The sequence below is a fragment of the Lipotes vexillifer genome, unplaced genomic scaffold (genome assembly GCF_000442215.2).
Source record: "Lipotes vexillifer unplaced genomic scaffold, Lipotes_vexillifer_v1.1 scaffold395, whole genome shotgun sequence".
NCBI classification, from domain to species: Eukaryota; Metazoa; Chordata; class Mammalia; order Artiodactyla; family Lipotidae; genus Lipotes; species Lipotes vexillifer.
Genome location: NW_006797390.1, coordinates 6,885,042 through 6,899,349, shown reverse-complemented (window position 1 = coordinate 6,899,349; position 14,308 = coordinate 6,885,042). Strand labels below are relative to the sequence as shown.

Here is a 14,308-nt window from a genome sequence, read left to right as displayed (position 1 = left end):
TCCTCCTCCCTTTCCCCCTGCCTCTCTGAGCAGCCCTTCCTCTTTCCTCAGCTTTCCTCCCTTTCTCTCCATCTGAAGGATAGGAGCAGACATGAGCCTGGTCCCTGCTCTCCTGCCCTCAGCACACGGATCTTGGCGACATCTCCTCCTTAGTACTTGGAGGGGCAGGACGTGCTGCTCCCAGGCTGATGGGGCAAGGGACTTCTGGCAGCCATGCTGGTGCCCACCCGTGGGCGCTGTGCTCCGCGGCTGTGCGGACCCATCTAGGACATACTGACAAGGGGTTGTGCATCTGAGAATGTTCTAGGTCAACAGCAAAGGTGGCATTGAAAAGAGTCTGTCTGTTACACCCCTGAACTCACGTCGCCGTCGGAGAGCAGAAAGGGAATTTACAGCCTCCCTGTACCAGGCGATACTGAGTTAGTTTCACAGTCTGGTCTGGTGAGGTGTTTTTTTTAAACTTAATTTATTTATTTTTGGCTGCGTTGGGTCTTCGTTGCTGCGTGCGGGCTTCCTCTAGTTGCGGCGAGCGGGGGCTACTCTTCGTTGCGGTGCGTGGGCTTCTCATTGCGGTGGCTTCTCCTGTTGCGGAGCACGGGCTGCAGGCGTGCGGGCTTCAGTAGTTGTGGCTCGCGGGCTCTAGAGCGCAGGCTCAGTAGTTGTGGTGCACGGGCTTAGTTGCTCCTCAGCATGTGGGATCTTTCCAGACCAGGGTTCGAACCCATGTCCCCTGCACTGACAGGCAAGGATTCTCAACAACTGTGCCACCAGGGAAGTCCCTGGTGAGTTTTTGTTTTAACCTGATTTCGTTGTTTCCTTAGGAAATTATAAAACGGAAGCTATCCTCTCATTTTCAGGGTGGAAAGTACATGAACCTTAGAATCAGACTTCACTGCAACTGCCAGATCCTCCGCTTCTAATATGCACCTTAGACGCATCCCTTAACGGCTCTGAGTCCCATCCGTGAAGTGGGGGCCAACACCTGCCTTGCAGCCTCCCCGTGAACACCTAAACAATCCACCTGGCACACAGTAGGTGCTCCAAATATTCTGATGAAATAGCACCGCCCTGGCGCATCGGCCCCTGCTCAGAAACTCCCACCGCCTTTCCTCCTGCCCGAGGGATTTATACCAATTTAGAAATACTTTTCAACTAAGTGGCCACGTAAGGCAGACCTGGAGTCTGTTTTTATTTTCTGTCTTAGTTTCTGAGTCCAGTTCTGACTTAATTGTCCTTGAAAGGCTCTTTGAAGCCGCTGCAATACTTTACCAGGAAGCTTGCAGGTGGGCAGAGACCACAGGGCGCCACTGCTCTTTGCCTGAACCAAGAGGTGACCGGTAAACCACCCGGACAGATGAAGAGGCACAGAGATTGCCTACAATACCTGAACGGGAGCAATCGGGAAGCAAGGCACTCCGTGGAGGCCAGAAGGCCAACTCCAAGACGAGGGACAGTCAGAAAGCCAGACTGGACACTTCAAGGAGATGACGTTATGAAAAAATTAATTGGGGGGCTATTCCAGGTTAGAAGGGATGAAAACCATGAAACAACCAGGTGTGACGTGTGAATCCGGACTGGGTCAGGGGAGGAGGCTGCCAGGGAGGTTGGGTGGGAAGGAGTGCTCCAGGCCCGGAGCTCCTCGGTTTGCAAGCCCGCCTTTAGGGCCGGTGCGCCCGCTGGTCCTGGTCACACCCAGCAGAGTTCTCCGTTCCGAGGGGCCCACACGCCGCCCCACGGCCTGGCTACATGCGCACACGCATGTGTACAACCTCAGGTGCCTCGCCTTAACTGTGAGGCATCCATCAGCCATGATGGTGCCGTGGGGCTGGGCAGGGAGGGCTCGGGAGGGCAGGAGGGGCCTGGCTCGCCCGCACGCCGTCCGCAGGGGTGCAGGGAGTGTCTTGTCTGCAAGCGACCCTGCTCCCGCTGACCGGAGCCCGGCCGCGTGGAGGCTCTGGGGTCACCGCGTCCTTACACTCTATCCGGATCTGCTCCAGCTCCGTCACCTCCGCGATGGACTCCTTCAGGTCCTCCACAAACTTCCGCATCTCGTCCAAGCCCAGGGCGCAGAAGTGCAGCACCTGCTTCTTCTCGGAGCCCGAGAGCGGGGTCACTAGTGTGATGCCGTGAGAGTAATCTGGAAACCAGACCCCAGGCCCCACAGGCCGTGAGCAGCCGCAGGTGAGGAGGGGGCCTCTGGAGCGCCTGCCCCTCCCCCTCCCCTGCACCCCCCCCACCCCAGCCCTCTGCCACATCCACGGGTGACCGAGACTTACACTCGTTCTCAAAGAGGTGGAACTGCATGCCCAGGAGGCCCACGGACTTGCAGAAGGTGTACGTGGAGGAGCTTTTCTTCTTGGGGCAGAGTTTGAGAATCTGTCCAAGACAGGGGGACAGCCGTGCACTGAAAGGTGTGCGTGTGTATAAATGTGCCTTACACACCTGGATGAGTGAACACCCAGGGCTCTTGTGAACACAAGTAAACACCCAAAAAGAGATGCACACACATGCCCACTTATGCACTTAGGATACATCACACACATACACACACGTACACACACATACACACAATGTACAGACACTGTATCAAAACACGGTCTTCACTGCACAAAACGCTCCAGTGGCCACTCCCACAGCACTTAGAGGCCAGTCCACACTTCGTGCCCTGGTTTGTAAGCCCCACCTGGTCTGGTCCCTGCCTTACTCTGGCTTTATGTTCAGTCCATGCTGCACTTTCTATAGCTTGAACGGGGCAGGCTCAGTCCTACCACAGGGCCTTTGCACCTGCTCTTTCCTTCCACAACTCACCCTGCAGCTTCTTGCGTGGTTGGGTTACTCTCATTACTTAGATCTTAACTCAAATGCCACCTCCTTAGAGATTCCTTCCCTGACCAGCCTTTACAACAAACAAAAACAAAATAAGAGAAAAAAAAATATCCACCTTAACACCAGCTACTCCAGCCTATCACCCTGCTTTGTTGTCTTCATGGTACCTTCCCCCGGTTTGATATTATCTTGTTTGTCTTAATTATTTTCTACCTCCCTCGTCTCCTGAAACGCAAGCTGAGGTAGCAGTTGCTTGGTGTACAAATGTTTCTTCGGCACCTTCTGAGCTGGGCTCTGGGACACAGGAGAGGACGGGGGAGCCCGGCCCTCAGGGTGCCAGTGCTGGTAGAGGAGGACACTCAGGGTCCATAAATCAATCAATGGATCAATCCATCATCGCATAGTAAGCCGAAAAGCAACGTGAAGAAACGGATACATAGTATCTGCAGAAACTGGTAGGTGTTTTGAAGACAAAGTAGGCTCAGGACAAGACGGTGGGTGGCCATGAGGTGGGGCGAGAGCGTCTGCACTGAACGAGGAGAGGCAGGGGGTTGTGCAAGGTCTGGGGAGCTTTTCAAGCAGACGATGGAGCCGCAAGATTAAGGCCTGAGACGGAAGGTGCCTGGAGTCGACCTGGGGAGGCGGCTGGTGGGGCAGGGGGCGGGCGGCAGAGGAGAGGCGTGGAGGGAGGTGAGGTCTGGGAGCTGGCGATGCTGACTCCGCTACTCCGCGGAGGTGGCCCTCAGGCGGGGAGCGTTGGATTTGGGACAATTTTAGAGGTAGTGCCAGTATGACTCGTGGACGGAGAAGGTATGGGGTTTGAGGAAAAGACAGAAGCCAGACCCTGTTCACTCTGCTTCCCAGCACTTAGAACACTGCCTGGGACATAGTTGGTACTCATTACATATTTGTTGTATGGATACCTGTGTTCAAAGAGCAAAGGCCGAGCACCCCACAGACGTGCACGCGCACACACACACGCCAGCACCCCCCCGGGCCCAGGGACAGTGTGGGCCCCCCTCAGGCCTCCTGTACTTCCCAGGCTGTGGGACGGACGTGCAGCCCTGTACCCTCCAGCCCCAGGTTCCCCATAATGAGGGGGATGCAGAGGCTCTGGGATCTAATCCATTCGCACCAGGACCCAGGAACCACGAGCAGACAAGCTCTCTGTGCCTCGGCTTCATAACTAACAAAGTAGGAAGGATCATATCTGCCTGGGCTACCTCACACCCACACTGGAAAATCAGCCACTGGGTATGCAGCATCATGGCATCCTGGGGGGCAGGGTGCCCTCGGAGCCCTCGGGGCCTCCGGCCCTCTGGGGGTCCCCACTCACCACCAGCAGGTCGTTGAAGAGGAACACCTCCCTCTGGTGTGCGGCCTGCTTCTGCAGCTTGTTCACATCCGTCACCTCGAAGAGCCGGCTGCAGCAGACCAGGCGGCGATGGGGCTCTGACAGCACCTGGGCCGGGGCACAGCGCTCACAGCCGGGGGAGCCGCCGAGCTCGCAGCCCCCTGCCCCCAGCGCCCACTTTCCAGAAGAGCAGATGCAGGCCCAGGTTGGCCCTGACCCTCCCTCTTTCCTCCCCCCGGGCTCTCTCCCCTTCCTCAGGCTCCTTAGGGAGCAGGGCTGGGCCAGAGGGCTTCACAGTGCTGGACGCAGTGAGCAGATAAAAGGCAGGAAAAGGAAATTGAAAAGAGCCTTCGGGCTGTGCGCTCCTTCCCCTCCGAGGCCTTCGTGAGGGCAGCCCCACATCCCGGGCTAAACACCAGTGTGCAAGAGGGAGGGGTCCCGGGGACACCGCGAATCTGCTCCAGTGTGTGAAACAGCCCCCTCAGGGGGCGTCCGCAAACCTGACAGAGGCTCTGACCTCAGCACGGCAGGCTCCAGCCAGAAAAGGCCGGCCCCGCACGACTGGGCGGAAGGGTCCAGCACAGAGCCTCAGACGAGGTCCCCAAACTGCTCCCTGAGCCAAGAATTTGGGGAGGTTAGGGTTAGGGCGATGGAGGCCAGGACCTTTATGTCTACGGTATACAGAGCCTCTGCCGACGTCTACAGAGGATGCTCCCTTAAAAATCATTGCAAACTTGGAAAACGCTGCAAACTGCCACACGGGCTACCACTCAGGGGCCACCCCAGGGATTTGAGAACCCACGTCTAGAGCCTGCTCTAGCCCATTTCCTGCCTTCTATTCAGTAGGACCATCCAGGATGCCCAGGAGCCATACCACCCCAAACCTCCCTATCTGGCCATCCAGATGCTTCGACCCTAGAGCACCCGGCAGTCTTTCTCAGTATTTCACTTCAATCTCTCCTGCCGCAGGAGCCGGTCGCAGGGAGCGATGAGGAAATCGGGCAGGTAGAAGGAAGGGGGTGCCCCGCACAGCACACGGAGGCACTGGATACAGTAACTACAAGCGAGTGAAGAACGGGAACACGTTTCTGAAAGATGCGGAGAGGATCCAGGAAGAAGGAAAAGGGAAGGAGATGGAGACACAGGGCCTCTGCGGCCCCGGGAGGGGAGGCGATGCCCCGAGCGAGCGCTGCTCTGTGGCGGGCACTTACTGTCTTCATGCCCACGATGGACTTCTCCACCTTGGTGACATACGTGACGTGGTCCTCGTTCGACTTGAGCTCCTTCTGCTGAATCCTTTCGTAGATGCCGACCACCAGCTCCCTGGGGATGTCAGCCCCGTCATCCACACCTATGGCCGTGGAACGGGGAAGGGGAGTGGTGTCAGGGGCCTGGAGCCAGAGAGGGGGCGCCCCCTACCTGACCGCCGCTCCCGAAGAATGGCCTTGATTTTGTCCTGTCCCGGCTCTGAAGCCTTCAATGGCTGGCTCCCCATACCCGCTAAAGTAGGGATGAACTCCTTTGCCAGGTGCCGGAGCTAGTACACTAGGGCCCAGCACGTGCCCCCAGCACCCCCTCCTGCTGCTCCATAGCCAGAGCCTCCGCTCCCCCCTCCCAGGCCTCCTTCCCCATCTCTGAACGCGGCCTCTGTGGTCCTGCCTTTGCTGCCCCGGGTTCTCCCGTCTTAACAACCTCCACCCCGGCCCCGCCAGGAGCATCGCTGAGCATCGCTGTGTCGGTCTTCAGGCCCGCCCCTCCCCTCCGGTAGGGAGCATGGAGCTCAGCGATTAGTTGTCGAGTGGTGACAAGATTCTCCCCTCGCTGGGAGCACGGGGTGGCGGTGGTGGGTGGGTAGCGAGACGTGAAGTGAAAGAGAGGAGGGCAGCCCCCGTGGTGGTGCCGTGAGGAGACCCCGCCCATCTCCCACTTCACAGTGACCTTCAGACTCTGGTAGGAAGAAATACCAGCAGGAAGTACACCAACACGAAAACAACTTTCCCCGGAAGGTAGAAACAGAGGCAATAAAAAAAAAAGTCTTCTTTCTGCTTTTTCTAAATCTTTCTTTAATGATTATACACTCCTTTTTTTTAAGAGGGAAAAATTAAAAATAAAACATCTTGGGCTTCCCTGGTGGCGCAGTGGTTGAGAGTCCGCCTGCCGATGCAGGGGACGCGGGTCCGTGCCCCGGTCCGGGAGGATCCCACGTGCCGCGGAGCGGCTGGGCCCCGTGAGCCGTGGCCGCTGAGCCTGCGCGTCCGGAGCCTGTGCTCCGCAACGGGAGAGGCCACAGCGGTGAGGGGCCCGCGTACCGCAAAAAAAAAAAAAATAAAATAAAATAAAACATCTTGGGCAAGTGCTCTCCAAGGAGTTTTCCTAACTGCCGAGAGGACATCACACCTTCTGTGAGCGGCCCTCTGTACTGACCCTGTTTCTCCCACATCTGAGTTTGGTTCTGAAAGTCGGGCACCCAGGGGCCTGGAAGAAGCCAGGCTGGGGGCAAGAAAGAGCAGGCCAGGGACTGAGCACACGGGCTCCCAGGGAAAGACGGCAGGTTGCACCCCCTCTGCTCCTTCTGAATGCCCTAGAAAAGGGAATTTTTTTTTTTAAAGGCAGAGACGGGGGGAGAGGCAGTGGCACCAGGGGACCTGGAAGTGGGTGAATGAGTTCGTGGATCAGCAAACCTGGGAAAGAAGCCACAGAAGCCAGCAGAGAGGTTAGGAGGCTCAGAAGCACCAAGCGCTCTGGAGTTGGTGCAGCCCCTGGAGGTGGAGGTGAAGTTGGGCTCGAAACAGGAAAGTCCGTTGAAAATCAGTTTAAAAGGCAATTAGACATCCCTGCCCCTTCCTCCACCCCAGTCTTCTAATGGAGGCTTCATCCTCTGGAAGGGATGAACCAGGAACTCCGGGCTGGGGGACCCCAAGCCCAGCCAAGGGTGGGAGTCTGTGCTGAAAACTGGGGGATGGAGATGATGTCTACGTATTAGGAGACCCCCTCAACCCATTTCCCACAAAGATCTCGGAATACTGGCCGACAGACTCATACCCTCTGGGCAACAGACTGGACATTTCTCTTTTGAGGAAACAACCAGCACAAGAGAAAACATCTAAAGATTCTGCAGTCAGGTCTCCCAGTGAAAGAGCTCAACCAAACCTTGCTGTAAGAATGTCCATCAGTCAGCAACCCCACACGTGCTCAGAGTTTTAATCAGCCTTTTAGTGGCTCACTGTTAAATACGGATGGACAACCAAGTTTCGTCAGAAAAACATCATATCTTCAGAGATGAATAAGAAGATATCGCATCTACAAAACAGGAACAAAATGCCATAGAAAAGGAACACTTAGAGAGCAAAAAAGAGTTATTGAAAATGAAAAGTAAGATGGCAGAAACGAAAAACTTAGTCGGAGATTTGAAAGATAAAGCCGAGGGACATCTTTAAGCAAGTCAAATGAGAAGCCAAAGATGGCAGATAGAGAAGCTCTAACGATCAGAGGCTCAGACTGGGAGTTCTAGCACCTGAGTAATAGGAGCTCCACAGGAGAGTATGGAACGTGGAGACGGAAAGTGATCAGATCCAATCTTTAAGAGGAGTTCCCACCTGAAAATAAGTTCTAATTAGAGATATTGTATATTGGAGTATATGTATGCAGTTTTCCAAACTAACATAAGCATATGCGAAGATGTCTAGGCAGTTGCCAGATGGGGCAGAACTTTTACACTTTACAGAATTTTTTTTAAACTTTATCAGTAGGGACACAAAGGAGTCTGTACAAATAATTTGATCTGCAATTACTATTTGAGGTTAAATATTTTGTGAATATTAAATTATCAGGTCTATCTGTGAGTTAAGCAACAAAACTGGATACAGCTGAAAGTACCAACTGATTTTCTTTTTGTTTCTTCCAGTTTTATTGCTATATAATTGATATACAGTACTGCGTAAGTTTAAGGTATACAGCTTAATGATTTGACTTACGTAGATGATGAAACTGTAAGCAGCTCCTTTGCCCCTTTTCTGTTTGTTCATCCCTGTATTCCTCAGACCTTCATCCTAAAGATGAGATCACTAAGCAACATTCAACCTAGCTTTACTAAATGTACAAAATGCCTTACTCTTAACCTGTTGATCCCTTTCCTGGATTAGAAGGAGTAAGAATGAAGAATTAAGCAGTTAAAGAATGACTAACTCTCTACCCCTAGGTCCCCCTTAGTAAATTTGCAGGTGGACCCCGAGGGCACCGGCGGACCACGTGGGTCAAAGAATCCAACTGCAGACAGACCGCCTGAGCAACACAGCGTCCCGAGGAGAATCAGGAGAAGGCAGCAGGTCTGCGTGCAACGGAAAGATGACAAAGAATCTGACCTCCTGCTTTCACGATTAACTGAGATCGTTTCCCCGTAAACCTTTAAAAATCATCATGGTTGAGCAGAATGTTCTGAGTTGGTCTCTGGACAGAAGTCCACCTTCTCCCCAGATTGCCGGCTTTTCTGAATAAAGCATCTTTCCTTTCTATCAAAAAAAAAAGTTCCCACAATCAGAGGCATGTGTCTTTAGACTAAAAGGAAGAACGTAGTACCCAGCACAGTGGATGAAAGAAGGACCATAACAGGGCACATCATGGTGAAAATTCAGAACACAAAAGACAAACAGAAGAACCTAAAAATGTTCAGGGAGAGTGAAAAAAACATAAGCAAGAGGTCAGGGATTGTAACACTGGCAGCACTGACACCTCAAAATCAACGGAGCAACACCTCCCAAATTCTGAGTTCAGTGTTTCCAACCGGGAATTCTGCTCCCAGCCAAACTCTCAGTGAAGACTGAGGATAGAAAAAGAAATACCCAGACATGCAAACTCTTAAAAAGCTTGTCTCCAGTGTACCTTTTCCCTGGAAGTAAACTAAAAACGAGGAAGCGATGAAACTCAGGAAACCTGAATCCAACACACATCAGTTAGGAGACCACTTGGCTGGTAAACGCCACGAAGTTCATCTCAAGGCCCTGCTCGTGGCTCTTCTAAGTCATGGAGCAGGAAAGGGCCAGTACCACCCAGACGGCAGCCGTGGTGCCTGGGGCCTGGAGGTCACCCAACGGACGACGCTCCACAGAGGGCAAGGGGCATCGCCCAGGGGCCCTTGCCGCCTGCTGCAGGACAGTGGCAGCAGCTCCCGGAAACTCCCCCGATGCCTGGCACGCTAGCAACTTCCCCAGGGCCGCTCGGCGAGACCGGGCCCGGAGAGCGGCATGCAGTGCCCTTGGCCACCGGGATGACAACCTAGCATCAGGGCTGAGGCTCCCGGAATGACCCGAGCAGCGTCCCTGCTCCTCCCGCCGCCGCCCCTCTACCTCGCAGGTTTCGGATGAAGTCCTCCAGCATCATCTTCCGGTCCGGCTTAATGTTGGGGCTGTACATGTCGGTGTTGAGGAGGATGACGGCGAAGGCCAGGATGAAGACGGTGTCCGGGTTGTGGAACTGCCGCACCACCTCGGGGTTGCACATGCAGTAGCGCTGGCTGTGCGGGCAGGAGACACATGAGGGTGCTGAGGGCCCACACCCTCCCTGAGCTCCAGCGATGGGGGGACCTGGGAACATGTCCAGTCCTCCGAGGGCTTCAGCCCAGGGAGGCTCCCCCTCCTGCCGCCGACTGCCGTCTGCCCCGTACCTCGGTCCCCATCCCCTCCGAGGGGACGGGGCAGCTGTCACACACCCAGAGACCCCCGGAACCCCACTCCCGGCCCCGTTCCAGCCTCACACAGACGCTCAGGAAAGATGTGCTGGTCGATGGGGACGGTGAGGTGCCTGCAGGGAGAGCCCGAGGGGTCTGTCCCGCATCTTTGCTTCCCTCCCGACCAGCCCTCCAGGGACTCCTGGCCCCCAGGCTTACGGCCACTCTGCTTCCCCGCCCCCAAGTCCCGGGCGTGTGCCGGGGGAGTGGGGCTGGGGAAGGGTCCCACCTGAAGGTCTCTATGAGCCGCTCCACCTTCTGGGCCTCGCCCTGCACACGGATGTGCGCCTGGAACTTGCGCAGGGCCTCGTCCAGCTCCATGGCAGAGAAGTCCATCTCGTCCACCACGCAGCTGAAGCCGGGAGGGGAGAGGGTCGTGAGGGGCGTGGGCCCCGAACCTCGCTCCACCCACCAGAGCTGGGAGGAGGGTGTGGCCCACCCACCGGATGGAAGCCCCACCCTGGTGGGGAGGGGGGACTTGGTGTCTGTGACCAACAAGGGGGGGGACTTACCCTAGCCACCCCCAGGGTCTCCTTCCACCTCCCGCGAGGACCCTCGTCACACCTCCTCCCACCTGACAGCCCTGCGAGGCACCGGCTGAGGGCCTCCCTCCCACCTCCGGACCCTGGGGTCCGGGGCTGCGGCCAGCTGTCCGAGGCCCCAGGGCCAGGAGGAGGCTGAGCCTGCTGCCTCCGAAAGCAGGTCCTTTCCTCTCAGCCCCAGGGTGCCGAGAGTCAGAGGTTCAAACGGTGAACAGTGTTTTCTCTTCTGTCCTCTCCAAGGCCTCTCGGGGCCTTTCTCCCTGGTTTCACCCCGTTTGGGAACCTCCTCTTACACCAGCACCCTCCCAGGTCGGAGCGTCTGCAGACAAGGAGCCCCGCGTCCTCCCCCCCAGGCAAGTGACAAGTCAGCTTAACGTGGAGGGGACAGGGTGACAGGTGCAGCCAGATTCTGGGCCCGGGCCAACCACTGAATTTTTGTGGCTTGGGGCCACGGCTCACCTCTTGGAGCCTCAGTTTCTTTTTCTGAGAAGGGAGGGTCAGCGTCTTGCTCCCCAGGGGTCCTTCCACCTCCGAAATGCCACCTCTGACCCTGGAGAGTTCACCTCTGGATGTCCCCCTTCGGTGCGTGGTGGGGACGAGTGCCGGGCACCCCCATCAGTTAGTGTCTCTCCTGTGGCTTGGCCTGCTCCTGGGCCTCCCTCCCGAGGACCTCCCAGCCGCCGGCGTATCCACGCTTCCCCTCCCCGGGGTGCACCGCTTCCAGCGCCATGAGCAGTGGGCCCCATGCCCCTGAGGGCCGCAGGCCCCCCCCCGTGCAGCGGACATGGCGCCTTCTGCACCCACGCGCTGCTCCACGCTCCTCTGTCCTGGTCATCGTACACCTGCCCCACCCTGCCCTGTCTCTGTTCCCACAGCCCATGATGGACGCCACCAGCGTCACAGCCCTGGACACCACTGCCCACCTGTCCCACCCTGAGCAGGCCCCAACTCCTCCGTGATCAGCTCTGGGGCTGCCTGTGGCCTGGGAGACTTGGGGGGGACACAGGGTGCCGGGACCGTGGGGTTCAGAGTCGTGCAGGGGGGCCAGGTCAGGGGTGGGATGGATGGACTGACAGGGGCAAGTCCTGGACACCAGACCGGGGGGACCAGGGCCGTTCTGGGGTCCTCTGGGCAGCCGGCCTGTGTGTCAGCGTTGGCCAGGCTGGGGCCCGTTGCCTGGCCAGGGCCTTGCAGGAGTCGGCGGGGCCCAAGGACGAGAGGCTGCAGTGTGGCTGCCCCCTGCTGCACACCCAGGCCTGCCCAGCCCAGCCTGCAGAGCCTCGTCCCCCTCGTCTGCTCTGCCTTCTCCCTTCTGTTTCTTTCCCTCTTTCTCTTCTTGTCTCTGTTTTTCTCTTGCTCTCTGTCTCTGTCTCTCCCTCCATGTCTCTCTCACTTGACTCTCTACCCCCATGTCTCTCGCTGTCTCTGTGTCTCTGGCTCCCTCCCCAGCTCCCGCTCGTGGCCCTCCTGCCGCACCGGTTCGCCCCCTCCGACCGGCATCCTGTCTGGCTCAGTCGTGCTCGATGTGTCCCTCCTGGCCTGGCTGGGCTGGTCTGGGGGACACGCAGCTGTGGGCCCTGTGATGCTGCCCTGAGTTCACCTTCCCTCACCTGGGGATGGCCCAGGGAAGAGGTGACAGGAGCTGCCCTCTCGCCTGCTGGACCTGCTGTCTGTCTCAGGTGCCGAGACGCAGCCCATTCCCATCCTTGGGCCAAGTCCTTGCCTCCCATCTCCCAGTCCCTGCCCCACCCTCTACTGAGGCCGCCAAGCCTGAGAGAAGCTCGGGCTTCACCAAGCTGAGCGTGGCTCCCAGCCTGCAGACGGCCGTCTGCCCTGTCCTGGGGGAAAGAGCCCCCGGCCCTGCCCTCTCTGGGTGGCCTCGGGACGCCCCTTCCTCCTTGTTCCCCCCAAGAGGAGTGGGGGGAGGCGGGGCCGCCGACCACCAGGGCCCTGACTGCCGCCACGGGGGCTCCTTGCTTTCTCCTAAAAACCGACAGCAGGGGCGGCAGCTGAAAGCTCCAGTAACAAGCCGGAGAGTCAAGGACCACGGCAGGAGACTCAGCCGGGTGGAAATGCCAGCCCGCAGAGCAGGCAGCAGGCTACACCACCCACGGCGCGGGGTGGGCAGGCCCCTGCGGGCGGACACCTGTGCCAGGGGCTGGGGAGGCTCTACAGCCCACCTCTTGCAGGACCCCATGGCAGAGCCTCCAGGCAGCCGCTTAAAATGCAGGGCCCCGGCCCTCCCCCGGATTTACCAACTAGACGATTGAGAGCAGTGCCTGGGAATCAGCATCCCTCAAACTCACCAGCCGATCCTTAGAAACTGAAAACGAATGGCTGAGCCGGGCGCAAGTTCAGGGGGATGCTTTTAAAATGAGAGCCCGGGAGCTCACGTGAGCACGCGTGTCCTCTCGGCTCTCAGGGGCTGCCTTTGCGGTGGGGTGGTGAGGGAGGGAGCGCGGGAGAGAGAGACAGACAGCCCCAGCTCTTACCCACGGCACGCGCGCACACACGCACACTGATTTCCTGCCTTGCTCCCTGCAGTTGCCACCACAGGCATCGCTGTTTGATGGGCAGGTGGTCTGGGGTTGTCAGATCTTTGAGAAAAAATCTAGACGTTTTCTGCAAAACCCCCAGAAGCCGTCTTGAGAGGCGGAAAGACACTACTGCCCGCAAATCGTTTCCTGTCTGTAGAGCTGGGGGTTGGGCCAGGTGACCTCTTGCCCCCGCCGTGACATTCTCTGATGAGGACCCAGACCCAGAGCCGGCCCACAGTCAGTCTCTGGAGGCTCCGCGGATGCTTGCAGGCAGCAGGGGAGGGCAGCGTCGTTTCTGGCTGGCTTTGGAATACAGCTCACATGACTGGCTGCTTCTCCCCGCCTCGCAGGGAGCCAGTGCCCTCCTGGGGCAGGTGGTCGGGCCGAGGCCATGCTCTGGTGGACCCTCACCTTGTAGCGGGGGCTCTCCGTCATCCAGGAATCACTCCCCGCGGTCCTCGCCCCTCCCCACAGCGTGGCTCTCCTTTCCCTCCCTAAGGTGCCAGCCTGCACCTGACCTTGGCTCTCTCTCCTCTCCTCTCCCCGTCTCCCATTCTTCCTGTGTTCTGCAGATGACTTGCACCTAAAATCTCCCCTCCTGTCCGTCTCCTTCATCACCCTGAAATCCTGCTGGGAGCAGACTGCTGACAGTTCTCCAGATCCTTCTGCCACCTCCACCAGCACAGCCAACAGCCCTCTCCTCTCTGATCACCTTTAAGGTGAAAAAAATCACACGTTTCTGGGTGGTTGTTTCTGGTGTGTAACCTCCCCATTTTACAGAAGGTAAAACTGAGACTGCAAAGGGGCTTGCTTGGTGTTCCCTCTGCTAGGGAGACCCTCCCCAATCTACGCCAGGGGGCAGCTCCCTCTGCACCTCCTTCACTGAGTATTTTTTTCAGTGCTTCACTAAGTGGGCGATGACTTCACCTCCTCAGTCCGGTGGGATATTAAGCATCATCCTGTTATTCTTTATTATATGAGGAAACCAAAGCTCACAAGAGAGCTGACCTTGCAGGAGGCACTGCACACATCGCATTCCTGGCATTAGCTGTTGCTAATGCATCTCTCGCTGGGGGCTGCTCTCTCACCCAGATGCCTGGTGGGACCTGTGAGGGGCCAAGGAGGGGCAGATGGACACATCACAGAGTCACGGGTGAAGGCCACTTCACTGTCAGCAGTCACATGAGGCCATGTGGCCACCCTGCAGTTTCTGAGCTGGCCTGGCACACGGAACCCACAGCAGCGGACCAAACCCCTGACCCCCTACCTTCTGCCTCCTGGGGCTTTCTCTGACCCCCAGTAGCTTACTTGCCCTCCCCCTCCCCCC

At 57.5% G+C, this 14,308-nt stretch overlaps 1 protein-coding gene across 2 annotated transcripts in view; it reads right to left on the bottom strand.

Annotated features, from left to right (window-relative positions):
* IQSEC3 (IQ motif and Sec7 domain ArfGEF 3) overlaps positions 1-14,308 on the bottom strand; it is a 97,892-nt gene that overhangs the window by 8,357 nt on the left and 75,227 nt on the right. For both annotated transcript variants that reach the window (XM_007469466.1, XM_007469467.1), the window contains 6 exons: positions 10,132-10,254; positions 9,523-9,689; positions 5,392-5,531; positions 4,163-4,288; positions 2,277-2,376; positions 1,976-2,137 (listed from right to left, as the gene is read on the bottom strand). In XM_007469466.1, the coding sequence (XP_007469528.1) occupies positions 1,976-2,137; positions 2,277-2,376; positions 4,163-4,288; positions 5,392-5,531; positions 9,523-9,689; positions 10,132-10,254 (818 nt within the window). The remainder of the gene's footprint in view (positions 1-1,975; positions 2,138-2,276; positions 2,377-4,162; positions 4,289-5,391; positions 5,532-9,522; positions 9,690-10,131; positions 10,255-14,308) is intronic.